This window comes from Aythya ferina (assembly GCF_964211825.1).
Source record: "Aythya ferina genome assembly, chromosome: 3".
Classification (NCBI taxonomy): domain Eukaryota; kingdom Metazoa; phylum Chordata; class Aves; order Anseriformes; family Anatidae; genus Aythya; species Aythya ferina.
The window spans coordinates 119,236,304-119,250,747 of record NC_140298.1 but is presented as its reverse complement, the minus strand read 5'-3'; the positions used below and the strand labels follow the sequence as shown (position 1 = coordinate 119,250,747).

Sequence of the window (14,444 nt, the reverse complement as noted above, 5' to 3'; positions counted from 1 at the left end):
AACAGCTATGGTAAATTTTCTAGAGGGGAAGGCATATGAGGAGCGGCTGAAGTCACTTGGATTGCTCAGCCTGGAGAAGAGGAGACTGAGGGGAGACCTCATGGTGGCCTCCAACTTCCTCAGGAGTGGAGCGGAGGGGCAGGTGCTGCTCTCTGGTGACCAGCAATAGGACCTGAGGGAACGGCATGGAGCTGAGACAGGGGAGGGTCAGGCTGCATATCAGGAAAAGGTTCTTCACCAAGAGGGTGGTTGGGCACCAGAGGCCCAGGGGGAAAAGGGGGCTCCCTGTGTGGCCCCTGCCCTGCCCAGCGCAAGTCAGCGGGGACCTACCTGCCCACCCTGGTGCTCTGCAGCTTCTGCACTGCCTCAGCCCAGCTCCGGCAGCCTCTCAGCCCAGCTGCTGCACCGCCTCAGCCCAGCTCTTGCACTGCCAAAGTCCAGCTCCTACCCCACCCCTTACAGAGCCCCAGGCCTCTGCACTGGTTGAAGCTTCCTGTTTACACAGCAGGGAGAGGCTTTCTTCTTTCTTGGAAGTCAGGCCATTAGATGATACAGCACCTGAAAGTGAAATTTGGCAGCCGCTGGTTGTGCTGGGGCTGAGCCAGGCTGCTGGGGCATCTGCATCCCAAGCCCCAGCCAGGGGGGTATGGTGGTTTTACTTTGCTGGGCAGCTGAACTCCACCACAATGTGTTCTCACTCCCCCTCCTTTGAAGAAGATGTGGAGAAGAAAGTATGCTTAAAAGGAAACAAAAACCCAAAAAACTCATGGACTGAGATAGTGAATTTAATTTAATCTAATTTAATTTAATCTAATTTAATCTAATTTAATTAAATTTAATTTAATCTAATTTAATTAATGGAGAAAGGAAGGGGAAAAAGAAAATAAGGAAAAAACATAACAAGCAGAAAAAATAAACACAAGTGAAGGCTGCACGGAAGCACGGGGAGAGAGAAAAGAAATTCCTGTCTACTTCCCATCAATGAATGACGTTCAGCTAAATCCCAGGATGCAGGGCCTCAATACATATAGTGGTTGTTTGGGAGGACAGAAGTGTTCATAATGAGAGCCCCCCCTCTCCTTCCCCTCTTCTTCCCCTCACAGGGTGGACCCCGTGGTACGTACCCATATCTGGAGCAGTTCTGGAAGAGATGCTGCCTGTGGGCAGACCCCACAGGCTCAGTTTGGGAAGGATGGCAACCCGTGGGAGGGACCCCACGTGGAGCAGGGACAGAGAGAGACCAAGAAGGAGCGGTAGAGACGAAGTGCCATAGACCGACCACAACTCCCATTCCTCCATTACCCTGCGCTGCTTGGGGGAAGGAGTTGGAAGAGGGAGGATGGGGGGAAAGTGCTTTTGGGTTTTCTCCTTTGTTTCTCGCTTCTCTAGCTTGTTTAGTAATAAGCAATAAATCTTATTATCTCCCTATGTCGAGTCTGTTTTGCCTGTCACAATAATTACTGTGTGATATCCTTGTCCTTATCTCAACCTTTGAGCCCTTTTCATCGTATTTTCTCCCTGCTCCCCTCTGAGGAGGGGGAGTGAGAGAGTGGCTGTAGTGGAGCTCGGCCGCCCACCCAAGTAAAACTGCCACAGAAGTAGACTCAACAAACTCCCTGGGTAAAAGGGAGTTTATAAGTTTAAAATTCTACTGCGTAAAATTTTATAAAAATCAACAGGGAAAGTCCAGAGTCGCGCCAGCTTTGTGGAAAAACCACTTGGAACTCAGATTTGTGAAATGCTATAAAAACCAGTATCACGACCTATTGTGTGTATCTGGAGTATTGCACACTGGGTAAGAAATGTGAACACTTTATCAGACTGCACTTTGACCCTGGCTCCCCTCAGATCCTCATAGACAAGCAGACAGCGTTTGGGCTGGATGGGCAGCATGAGGTGGATCAAAAACTGGTTGAAAGGCCATGGACTGGTTTAGTTGGAGGCCAGTAACCAGCAGAGTACCCTGGGGTCAGTAGCGGGTCTGGTTCAGTTTGACTTTAATCCTCATTGATGATGTGGGTGATGGGGCAGTGGGAGCCCTTACCAGGTCTGCAGATGGCACAAAGCTGACAGGAGCGGGGGATACACCAGAGGGTGCTGCAGCCGACCCGAGGGATCCGGCCAGCCTGGAGAAATGGGTCAGTAAGAGCCTCCTGCAGTTCCACAATGCCTCCTGCAGTAGTTTGGCCAGCATATAGGCCTGAGAAAGACTTAAATTTACATGTTAATAACAAATCTCCACTTTTGGAAGAAGAATCAAGAAGAAAAAGGAAACAGGAATGGAAAATCAAAGTGGCCACCTGCTCCCCGGCCACAACAGGAAAAGGTACAGAGAAGATGTTTGAAATGCAGGCAGATTGGTCATTTTGAAGGAGAATGCCCTGAACTGAAAAGGGAAGAGAGATTGTTCACTATCAAAAACTCAGAATTAGGCAGTCAGAGGTTCTCTGAAGAGTCGTCCCACCAAGACCCTTTGATAAATTTGGAGGTGGGGCCTAATAAGGAGCCTGTATTCTTAGTAGATAGAATTTGGGGCAGCCAAATCATCCTTAGCTTATAAAATACCAGACTTAATTTGACTAGTAATACCTTAAGAGTAACAGGGCGTCGTCGTTTAACCCGGCCAGCAGCCAAACACCACACAGCCGTTCACTCACCCTCCCCCCTCCCTCTCTGGGACAGGGGAGAGAAATGGAAAGTGAAACCTGTGAGTTGAGATAAAGACAGTTTAATAAGACAGGAAAATAATAATAACAATGATAACAATAATAACAATAACAATAATAATAATAATAATAATACAATAATGATAATAGTACTACTACTAATAATGTGTACAAACAAGTGATGCACAATGCAATTGCTCACCACGCGCTGACCGATGCCCAGCCTAACCCCGAGCAGTCCGGCCCCCCTCCCCCGGCTAGTCACCCCTATATATTGTTTAGCATGACATCAGATGGTATGGAATACCCCTTTGGCTAGTCTGGGTCTGTCCCCTCCCAGCTCTTGCTGCACCCCCAGGCTGCCCGTTGGCAGGACAGAGCAAGAAGCTGAGATGTCCTTGGCTTAGTATAAGCACTGCTCTGCAACAATTAAAACATCGGGGTGTTATCAGCACTCTTCTCATCCTAAGCCAAAACACAGCATTCTACCAGCTACTAGGAAGAAAATTAACTCTGTTCTAACTGGAACCAGGACACAGGGGTAGACAGGTCTGGAATGTTGGTGTCACTTTTTGCATCTACTGAATTAAACTGGGAGACTAAAAGGGTCGCCTGGCAATTGCTACATGTACCCGAAGCAGGAACAAATTAATTAGGGGGAGATTGAATAGTCAAATTAGGATTGCAGTTGAAGACCTGTGAAAAAAGAATAACAGTCTCAATGAATTTATTTACAGAGAATGATGAAAAAGAAATAAATCCCAATGGATGGGTATGTGTTAGAACTAAACAGTTAGGTTGGTCCAGTGTGAAACAGGGATTGTTGTGAAAGTAGCAGGGCAGTACTCTAACCTTTGATAGTACATATTGCTTGTTCAGCACTATGGCACCAGACGGCAAGTCATCTGGATTGAAAAAATACTGCCATCAGCACAGCACGCCCTGGGCACATGGCTGTGCGTTATCGCAGTAGCCTGTCAAGGATTGCCAAGTGCTCTGTGAGGCCAGGGCCACCAATTGTGCGCTGCCCTGTCTTTGGGATTATGCACAGAATCAGAGAATCATAGAATATCCTGAGTTGGAAGGGACCCGTAAGGATCATTGATTCCAACTCCTGGCACCACAGAGATTTACCCAAAATTTTAGACCATGTGACTAAGCGCACAGTCCAAATGCTTCTTAAATTCCGACAGGCTTGGTGCAGTGACTACTTCCCTGGGGAGCCTGTTCCAGTGTGCGACCACCCTCTCAGTAAGGAACCTCTTCCTGATGTTTAGCCTAAGTTTAGCCCAAGTTCCTCAGCTTGACAAAATTCCCACAGGTGCTATCACTGGTGATTAAGGAGAACAGATTGGCGCCTGCTCCTCCACTCCCCCTAGTGAGGAAGCTGTTCTACGATGAGGTCCCCCCTCAGCCTCCTCTTTCAAGGCTGAACAGGCCAAGTGCCCTCAGCCGCTCCTCATACGTCTTCCCCTCTAGGCCCTTGAACATCTTTGTCACCAGCCTCTGGACACTCTCGAACAGTTTAATGTCCTTCTTGTACTGTGGTGCCCAGAACTGCACGCAGTACTCGAGGAGAGGCCGCACCAGCGCAGAGTAGAACAGGACAATTACTTCCCTCGACCAACTAGAGATGTCATGCTTGATGCACCCCAGGGTACGGTTGGCCCTCCTGGCTGCCAGGGCACACTGCTGGCTCATATTCAACTCTTCTTCCCACATACAAACTTTACTATTTCATATTATTAATGAGCCCCATTTCAACCATAAATCCTCGGAGCTTCAGGAAAAGAGCTGAAGCACTCAGCCTTCTGTCTTTTAGACAAACATTACCACCTTTTCCACAAAAATTTACATTTTAACAGGACCGAATTTCATGCTGAATGCCAATTTTTCTCATGCACTTTGTTAGTGTGAGAAACACTCCATAGCCAATAACTTATGCTGAGGCGAGGATCTCAGTGAAGTAGTAATTTATTTGCGATTGCAATGGCGGGCACCCCACAAGCAGGAGAGAGCGCATCTACTAGTTCCAAAACACAGTTTATATACTTTTTGATGACAGGACCCTCCCCTGTTTCCCCACTGAGTGGGTAATCCAGGTTCACAATCTATCTGATGCTTCACAAACAATGCATGGCCTTCAGTTGCCGGCTTGTTAAATTTCAATTTCCTTTTGCCATTTTTACTGTTTGAAGTGGTAATGTTTCTTCACTTATCTGACTTGACTTAACACCATGATTTTTACCTCATTGTCCTAAGGAGTCTGGTTGCCTGCATTTTACAAGGTCACCTGCTTAAGCTTTCTTATCACTGTAAGCATATCACTGTAAGCATATCTCAGTACCACATTCCTTCCTTCTAAACAATGTAGCTCTGCAAAAACAACATTTCTATTTCTACATTAGTAAAGCCATACAAAACAAGGAATCACTCCTGTGTATCCGTCAATATGGGGGTTTAAAAGGTATTGACGCCTAAATAATTTGCTCTCCCCCTTCGTACCAAATTCCCAGGGCTCAAGCCTGAACCACCAAAGAAATGACTCTCTCAGCTCTGCTTTGATAATCAGTCAGCCCCCTCCCTCCCCCCAGTACTTGGGAAACTGACCAAAGACCACAGCAAATATACCAACACTTCTCGACCGTTAGTTACTTAGATAATGCTCCTGCCTTTTTTCTTGTCACACTCAAAGCATTTAAGAGCAAAAAAATAGGATCACAAGATACACCACCAGGCCCATATATTAGGCACCACCAATCAAAACTTGAATAAAACAGCCCTTCTTTTCAGTCTGTCACGCACTTTGTTCATCTCCGCCCTCTCCCCTCGCAGAGAATATGGAACCGCGGATCGGAACACTGCACTTGCTTTGCAGCGACACTGCGTCTCACTCACACAGCACAATCACGCAATCACACAGAGAGGCCTTGTTATATATGGAGTGGTAATTCATGTTGAGAAAATGGTTGATATTAATAAAGAAGGGGGAGATGTGGGAATGTGGCCATGGGGGTTGGAAAGCCCCATGGTTGAGATAACATTAGACTCTTAACGACGAGGCCATCAGGAATATACAAGAGTTTAGAGGGAACAAAGAAGGGTGATTCAGGAGACTCCATGCAGTCTCCGGTTTCTTGTTCTCCAGATGGTCTCTTGTTCTCCAGCCATTAAGGCATGGAAGTTTCTGGGTGTTTGCTGTTGTTGTTACATTCAAAGTTGTTTGACCAATGAAAAGTTGTTTTGAAAAGAACTGCTGTGGAGAGAAGGGTGTAAGAGGGGAGCCTGCCCTCAAGAAAAAGGAAGAAAAAGAAAAAAAAAAAAAAAAAAAAAAAGAAAAAAGAAAGGCAACACGATGAAGTTACGTCATCAATAAAGAAGCAGGAAAAAGGAGTGAGAGGGAACAGGCTGGCAGAATGGAGACCAGGACGGGAGCAGGCACATTGATTGCCTCATGAAGATGGGTTCGGCCAGACTCAGCAAACCGCTCAGAGAAGCTCATACAGAAAGTTGCTGGAAATAGGTGCACCGGAGCTGGAGAGAAGCTCAAGCTGAGAGAAGCGGACCTGTGCACACAACTGCCTCTCGCTGGTAAGCAGCTGCGCATTATGGGGAATCATACGTCCTTAGGAACAAAGACTGTTCTGGTAACCTTACAGCTTATTCTCCTGAACAATCGGACAGTTTATGATCCTGAAATATGGGACCAAACTGAGGTCAAGGTGTGGGACTCTGCAACTAAAAATGACAAGGTTGCAGTGGGATTGCTCAGCACCTGGCGAGCAATCTCTGAGGCCTTAAAGAGCCATGTGGAGCCACAATCACAAACGTGTGGCTTGCCAGATAGTGAGGGAGCTGCGGGCTCCTTTACTGATCCGACTGCTACGCCATGGGCCCCTCTGCTGCTACAGCCATCGAAGGCTTTTGCTGTTACACCCCCTGTTGACCTGGACGTGCCTTTTGACCCAGGCCTATTGGCCTTGAAAAGGAGATGGATACGCTTTTCTTCAATCTGGGAAGAACAGGATACATAAGGCCTGAAGACCAAGTTGCTTGACAACTTAAAGCGAGACATATTGTTCAAAAGGAATGGAAAATGGAGACTTATTAGTAATTGAGAATAGGAATGGAAAATGGAGACTGTTAAGTCATGGAACTTAAAGGATTGTTTGTTACCTTTTCTGATCGTGCATATGTATAGGCGTACTCGATTTTAGTAAGTTATGGAACTTAAAGGATTGTTTGTTACCTTTCCTGTATGTATAGGCATAGTCGGGTTTAGTATGTAAAGCAATGTTCTGTATATTTAGAATGTTTGATGTTCGTGTGTGCGTGTTGGTGGAGCGTGGACTCCCCGCACACCCAGCGCTGTTTACTTGCCTTTTATACCTTTTAGAAATATTTGTTTTATAAATATTACAAAATTCAGATTGAGTTGAGACCTCATTTATAACAGGCCTCCAGCACATCTCATTCATACCACAAGAATATAATTTAGAATGATAACTAACCAAACAAGTATTGTCTCTGACTGTGTTCTTTGTGGAGTGACTTGTTCCACTTTGTTTCAAACCCTTACACTTACACAAATACTTTCAACACAAAATACCTGGACCTTTAAGAATAACGCATACAATTATTAACACTCCAGTTAGTATCCCTCCAGCAGCTGAAAACATACTGTTTGTCCACGGCTTCAGGAGATCTTTGTCTGCTCCTGCGGTGAGCGGCTGAGAGTGGAGTCCTCTCTGAGCAAAACACTCAGGGTGCACCTAGGTGTGTCCGCTCCGCAGTCAATCCCGCAGCTGAGCAGAGTGTCTCCTGCCTGGCTCACCAAAATGACTCACAGAAAGCTGACTCCACAATCAGTAAGATTGTAAAGTAGGTATTTTTACTCAGCGCTGGACAGCACGGGGTGGGGGGTAGTCCCACCAAAGTCGTGCACGCGTATCGTGGCAACTTGCTCTGGTTATATCTAGTAAAGAGTTACATACACATGAAGTTTCCCAATACTCCTATACATATGCATAACCTATCCCTTTGTGAACAGTCCTCCTTATCTCAGACCCCTTGGTTAAAGTCGGGACCATGAGGTTATTTTGATCTGGTTCTTGGGGTCCGAGGGGCTCCTGTTATCTGGAGGTCTAAGCGCAGCACAAACACAGTACATCACAAATATAGCACATATTCATTCTTAATCAATCACTCTCTAGTTTCTAATTCCAATGTTTCAGCTACAGCATACTTGCTCTCTTCCGGATCCATGGGTATTCTACTATTAACATTAATGTTCAAAGCTTGACAGACCCAGTCCTCCATGGACCCAAATATCGACCAAAATACATGGGGTCTTAAGGGTTCTTTTGGTCATTCTATCATATAACACTGGACCATTTTTAATTTACTCTTTAATTTTCTGGGGCCCCTATTGTTCCAATTTCTAATCATTATTCCTAATGGACTTTCTGGTAATTTGCTCCCTTTCTTCTGGTCCTTAGTCATCAGTTCTGTCTGACCCATCTAGGAATTTTACTACAGCAATTCCCACAGCCCTTGGTTACCTTAGTAAGAGTGTCTTGCAGGGAGTTTAGGACCTATCACCCACCCACAAATCCTATAGGAATCACTTCCTTCACTGGCCAAGTCCCTCATGGGAGATTGGAACCGCGGTTAGAAGACATCCACACTCCGGAACTAAGTTCTGTCTCAGTCACACTCTTACACACACAGGCAACCGAATCCCACCCAACTGAACGGTATACTCCTTAAACACTTATGACTCCATCGTCTTCATTCAGATCTTCGCGCGCAGAATTACGGGCAAAATACAGTGCTGCAACCGGCAAGGGAGCTCATAAAAAAAAACAAATTCTTTGCTTACCTTTATTCAGGTTCAAGATGGCATGAGTCCCGACCTGACTCAAACAGGAGCCACCAAATGGTGGGGTGCCTCTTCTAGATCAAATCAGAATTCAGGAACCAAAGCCATCCCGGACGAGCCCCCATTTGTAATAAATGGCTCAGTCTTCAAAATAGGACTATAATCAAAGTTTACAATTTATTAAAGGAATAGAGGTAAGCAAACAGCGCTGGGTGTGCTGGGAGTCTCTGCTAAACCAAGACGCACACCAGTTACATCAAGCAGCTGGTTTTTATGCTCCTAGGCTAATACATATTCGTGACTACTTCCAAAAAATCAGGGTTATTATAATTAGTTTCCGGAATCCAAACCCTCCTACTAGAGCATGCGTATCAGTCTCCGGTGGTCCCTCTGGGGGTCTCTGGGGGTCTCTCATGCTGAAGGCTCATAGTCTTCGTCCCTCTTGTCCTTCTCCTTTGTCCAACTTGGCTGGATGTCAGAGACTTGTGCAACGTCCCCTGCAAGCTTTGTCTTTTAGTTGTTCTTCAGCTCTTCCCGTCTCCCTAATCTCCTGGCCAGATATCAGAGACTTGCATAGTGTCCCATTCAATAATCATAATAGTTAGCAGTTATTCTGAAACCCCCCTGATATCAGAGACTTCAAGGAAAAGCCTACAAATACATTTCCCTTCAAGCTCTCTATTGACATGAATTGCTAAAACATTCCTTTGCAAAATACAAGAATTATATACATTAACCACTCTGTTTTTCTTAGACTTGTGGTTATACAAGGGTATGTAAGACAGAAGGTCACATTCATCATACCATGCGGCCCTAGCATTGTTCCATACTGACACGAATCAGATGTACATATCTCACATAACTAATGAATGTGACTTGTGACTGGGAGAAAGGACTGGCTTGTACAGGATTGGAGTGCCTGCAAGGGGTTTTTATTCTTGTAGAAGCATGCATCTTATTCTTGATATTCATAATTATTTGGAAACCTAAGATTTATAAATAATGACAGGCAGAGGCCAACTGTTAGTTTTGATCCTGGTGAGTGTACACCTCAGAGAAGGCCTTGGTCAGTTGACAGCTTGGAGAAGGGATGACCAGAGAAGGGGAGCGACAGAAGGAAGTGATGCTGTCCAAAGAGACCTGGATAAGTTTGAGCAGTGTTCCCCCGTGAACCGAATGAGGTTCAACAAGTCCAAGTGCAGGGTGCTGCACCTGGGACGGGGCAATCCCAGACATGAGTACAGGCTGGCAGAAGAACTCATTGAGAGCAGCCCTGCGCAGAAGGATTTGGGGGTTTTGGTGGATGAGAAGCTCAACGTGAGCCATCAGTGTGTACTTGCAACCCAGAAGGCCAACTGCATCCTGGGCTGCACCAGCAGAGGCGTGGGTGGCTGGTGGAGGGAGGTGATTGTCCCCCTCTATTCTGCCCTTGTGAGGCCCCCCTTGGAGTGCTGCGTCCAGGTCCTGGGCCCCCAGCACAAGAAAGATATGGGGCTATTAGAGTGGGTCCAGAGGAGGGCCACAGAGATGATCAGAGGGCTGGAGCACCTCTCCTAGGAAGAAAGGCTGAGAGAGCTGGGGATGTTCAGCCTGGTGAAGCGAATGCTCTGGGGGGACCTCATCGCAGCCCTTCCGTACTTCAAGAGTTCTTATAAAAAGGGTGAAGAGGGACATTTTACTTGGGTAGATAATGATAGGACAAGGGAGGATGGTTTTAAACTGAAAGAAGGGAGACTTAGATTCGAAGTTAGGAAGAAATTCTTCACGCAGAGGGTGGAGAAGCACTGGCACAGGTTGCCCAGAGAGGCTGTGGATGCCCCATCCCTGGAGGTGTTCAGGGTCAGTCTGGATGAGGCCCTGGCAATCCTGATCTAGTGGGTGGCATCCCTGCCTATGGCAGTGGGGTTGCAACTAGATGGTCTTTAAGCTCCCTTCCAACCCACGCCATTCTATGATTCCATGATTCTAAGAGGCATTCTACAAGTAGCTGGCAGAAGTCATGCAATCGTCAGTGCTTGCTCTCGTAGGGGACTTCAACTTGCAGGAGCAGGCTGTCCCCATGGGCCTTAAGAAGAGCTGTTGGGGAGGAAGACCAACATGGCTGAACAGGGAACTTTTGCTAAGTCTTTGAGGGAAAAAGCGTTAGCCTCCTGTGGAAGAAGGAACAGGGAACTCAGGGAGAGTACAAGGAGTTTGCTAGCATATGCAGAGAGAAAATCTGAAAGGCTAAAGGCCAGCATGAACTCAATCTGGCAGCTGTGGTGAAAGACAATAAAAAACATTTTCACAACTATATTAACAGTAAGAGCAGGACCAAGGAGAGTCTCCATCTTTTACTGGAACATGACTACAGAGGATAAGGAAAAGGCTGAGATTCTCAATGCCTTCTTTACATCTGTCTTCAGCAGTCAGACCAGTTATCCTCAGGTCTCAGCCTCAGGGTCTCAGGCTCCCGACCTGGAAGTCTGGGACGGGGAGCAGAATAACCCCCCCACAGTTCAGGTGGAAAGAGTAGGAGACCTGCTGCTTCACCTGGACTGTCACAAGTCCATGGGGCCAGATGGGATCCACCGGAGGGTGCTGAGGGAACTAGCAGATGTGATTGCTGAGCCAATTTCCATCATCATCATCAGCGGTCCTGGTCAACTGGAGATGTCGCAGATGACTGGAGACTAGCAAATGTGATGGCTATCTATAAGAAGAGTCGTAAGGAGGACACAGGGAACTAAAGGCCTGTGAGCTTGACCTCGGTGCCAGGGGAGGTTATGAAACCAAACTTATCTCCTTCTATGACCAGGTGACCCACCTGGAGGATGAGGGAAAGGCTGGTGACGTAGTTTGCCTAGACTTCAGCAAGTCCTTTGACACGATCTCCCCTAGTGTTCTCCTGGAGATGCTGGCTGCCCATGGCTTGGACAGGTACACTCTTTGCTGGGATAAAAAGACGCTGGATGACCAGGCCCAGAGCGTGGTGGTGAACGGAGTGAAATCCAGCTGGTGACCAGTCACCAGTGGTGTTCCCTGGGGGTCAGTGTTGGGGCCCATCCTCTTTAATATCTTTATTGAAGACATGGATGAGGGAATTAAGTGCACCCTCATTAAGTTTGCAGATGACACTAAATTGGGGGGAATCGTCAATCTGCCAGAGGGTTGGAAGACCCTGCAGAGGGACCTGGACGGTATGGATCGATGGCCAGAGGCCAAGGGGATGAGATTCAACATGGCTCAGTGCTGGGTCCTGCACTTTGGCCACAAAAAAACCCACTCTAGGGGGTTTAGACTATAGGCTTGGGGCAGAGTGTCTGGAAAGCTGTGCAGAGGAAAAGGATCTGGGGGTGTTGGTTGATGCTCACTTGAACACGAGCCAGCAGTGTGCCTAGGTGGCCAAGAAGGCCAAGGGCATCCTGGTTGTGTCAGGAGCAGTGCAGCCAGCAGGGCTGATCATCCCCCTGTGCTCTGCTCTGGTGAGGCTTCACCTTGAGAGCTATGTTCAGCTTTGGGCCCCTCACTACAAGGAGGACATCGAGGCCTCATGTCCAGAGTAGGGCTATGATGCTGGTGAAGGGTCTGGAACACAAATCCTATGGGGAGCAGCTGAGGGAACTGGGGTCAGCTTGTTTAGTCTGGAGCAGAGGAGGCTCAGGAGAGACCTTATCACTCTCTGCAACTACCTGAAAGGAAGTTGTGGAGAGCTGGGGGTCAGCCTCTTCTCACAGGTAAAACAAGAGGGAATGGCCTCAAGTTGTGCCAGGGGAGGTTCACGCTGGAAATGAGGAGACATTTCTGCTCAGAAAGAGCAGTCAGGCCTTGGGACGGATTGCCCGGGGAGGTGGTGGAGTCCCCGTCCCTGGGGGTGCTCAAGGAGAGGTTGGACATGGTGCTTGGGGACATGGTTTGGTGGGTGACATTGGTTGGACCAGATGATCTTTGAGGTCTTTTCCAACCTTAATAATTCTGTGATTCTACAGGAAAGGTGGGGAGGGACTTTATCAGGAAGTGTAGCAATAGGACAAGGGGTAATGGCTTTAAACTAAGAGGGGAGATTTAGATTAGAAATGAGGAAGAAAATCTTTACTATGAGGTCTTTACTATGAGGGCAGTAAGGCACTGGAACAGGTTACCTAGAGATGCTGTGGATGTCCCATCCCTGGAGGTGTTCAAAGCTAGGTTGAACGGGGCTTTGAGCAACCTGATCTAGCGGGAGGTGGCCCTGCCCATAGCCGGGGGGGGGGGAGGGGTTGGAATGAGATGATCTTCGAAGTCCTTTCCAACCCAAACCATTCTGATTTTATGATTGTAGGATAATTGTGGCTCACCTTGAAATGAAGCATGCAGAGACCAGTCCAGTCCAACTCAAACAGTTTCTTAGCAAAGACTACAAAGCATTATAATGAATCACCACTCTTGCCAGTTCTTCAGGAGACTCTGGTCACTGGGTTTGCAGCAGGATTGCAGGAAAAGTGCATAGTAAAAACCTCCTGCCACTGCACTGGTGCAGGCAGAGGCACGCCCCCAGGACTCCTCGACCCTGGAGGGAGGAGAAAGAGTCTGGGAAGTGGCAATCTCTCCCCTTGTTGACAAGGGAGTGGTTCAGGAGCATCTGAGTGGGCTCAACGCACACAAATCCATGGTCCCAATGGGATGCATCCACGTGTGCTACAGGAATTGGCAGAGGTGATTGCCGAACCTCTCTTTATCATCTTTGAAAGATCCTGGAGAACAAGAGAGGTGCCTGAAGATTGGAGGATAGCCAATGTCACTCTGGTCTTCAAGAAGGGCAAGAAGGAGGATCTGGGAAACTACAGGCCAGTCAGTCTCACCTCTGTCCCTGGAAAGGTGTTGGAGCAGCTTGTTCTGGATGCCATCTCCAAGCAATTGGAAGAGTAGAAGGTTATGAGGAGTAGTCAGCATGGATTCACCAAGGGGAAGTCATGCTCGAACAAACCTCATTGCCTTCTATGATGGCATCACCAACTGGGTAGATGAGGGGAGAGCAGTGGATGTCATCTACCTTGACTTTAGCAAGGCTTTTGGTACTGTCTCCCATGACATCCTACTAGCAAAGCTGAGAAAGTGTGGGGTAGAGGAGTGGACAGTAAGGTGGGTTGAGAACTGGCTGACTGTCCAAGCTCAGAGGGTGGTGATCAGAGGAGCAGAGTCTGGCTGGAGGCCTGTGACTAGTGGTGTTCCCCAGGGGGTTGGTGCTGGGTCCAGTCTTGTTCAACACCTTCATCGACGACCTTGATTAGGGAATAGTGTCTGCCTTCAGCAAGTACACCGATGACACAAAGCTGGGAGGAGTGGCTGACACGCCAGAAGGCTGTGCTGCCATTCAGCAAGACCTGGACCGGCTGGAGAGATGGGCAGGAAGAAGCCCAATGAGATTTAATAAGAGCAAGCTTTGGGGCCTGCACCTGGGAAGGAACAACCCGAAGAATCAGTACAGGCTGGGGGATGACCTGCTTGAGAGGAGCTCTGAAGATAAGGACCTGGGGGTCCTGGTAGATGACAGGTTGACCATGAGGGCTAATGGGATCCTGGCATGCATTAAAAGGAGCGTGGCCAGCAGGCCAAAGGAAGTGATCCTTCCCCTCTACTCTGCCCTGGTCAGTCCTCACCTGGAGTACTGTGTCCAGTTCTGGGCTCCCCAGTACAAGAAAGACAGGGATCTCCTGGAAAGAGTCCAGCGGAAGGCCACAAAGGTGATACGGGGCCTGGAGCATCTTCCCTATGAAGAAATGCTGAAAGATCTGGCTCTGTTCAGCCTGGAGAAGAGAAGACTGAGATGGGATCTAATCAATGTGTATTTGAGGTGTAACTGAGGTGTGGGAGACAGAGGGATTTGGCCAAGCTCTTTTCAGTGGTTTGTGGGGACAGGACAAGGAGTAATGGCCACA

The 14,444-nt window shown here is 47.7% G+C and overlaps 2 protein-coding genes across 3 annotated transcripts in view; one reads left to right on the top strand and one right to left on the bottom strand.

Moving 5' to 3' along the window:
* Positions 1–550, bottom strand: part of LOC311434121 (interferon-induced very large GTPase 1-like) — a 67,092-nt gene extending 66,542 nt beyond the window's left edge. For both annotated transcript variants that reach the window (XM_084514027.1, XM_084514028.1), the window contains exon 1: positions 331–550. The gene's annotated coding sequence lies outside the window, so the exon portion shown is untranslated. The remainder of the gene's footprint in view (positions 1–330) is intronic.
* LOC311434126 (interferon-induced very large GTPase 1-like) overlaps positions 1–3,756 on the top strand; it is a 41,843-nt gene extending 38,087 nt beyond the window's left edge. The window contains exon 3 of the mRNA XM_084514030.1: positions 3,724–3,756. Coding sequence (XP_084370156.1) covers positions 3,724–3,733 — 10 coding nt within the window. The 3' untranslated portion in view covers positions 3,734–3,756. The remainder of the gene's footprint in view (positions 1–3,723) is intronic.
* The last annotated feature ends 10,688 nt before the right edge of the window (positions 3,757–14,444 follow it).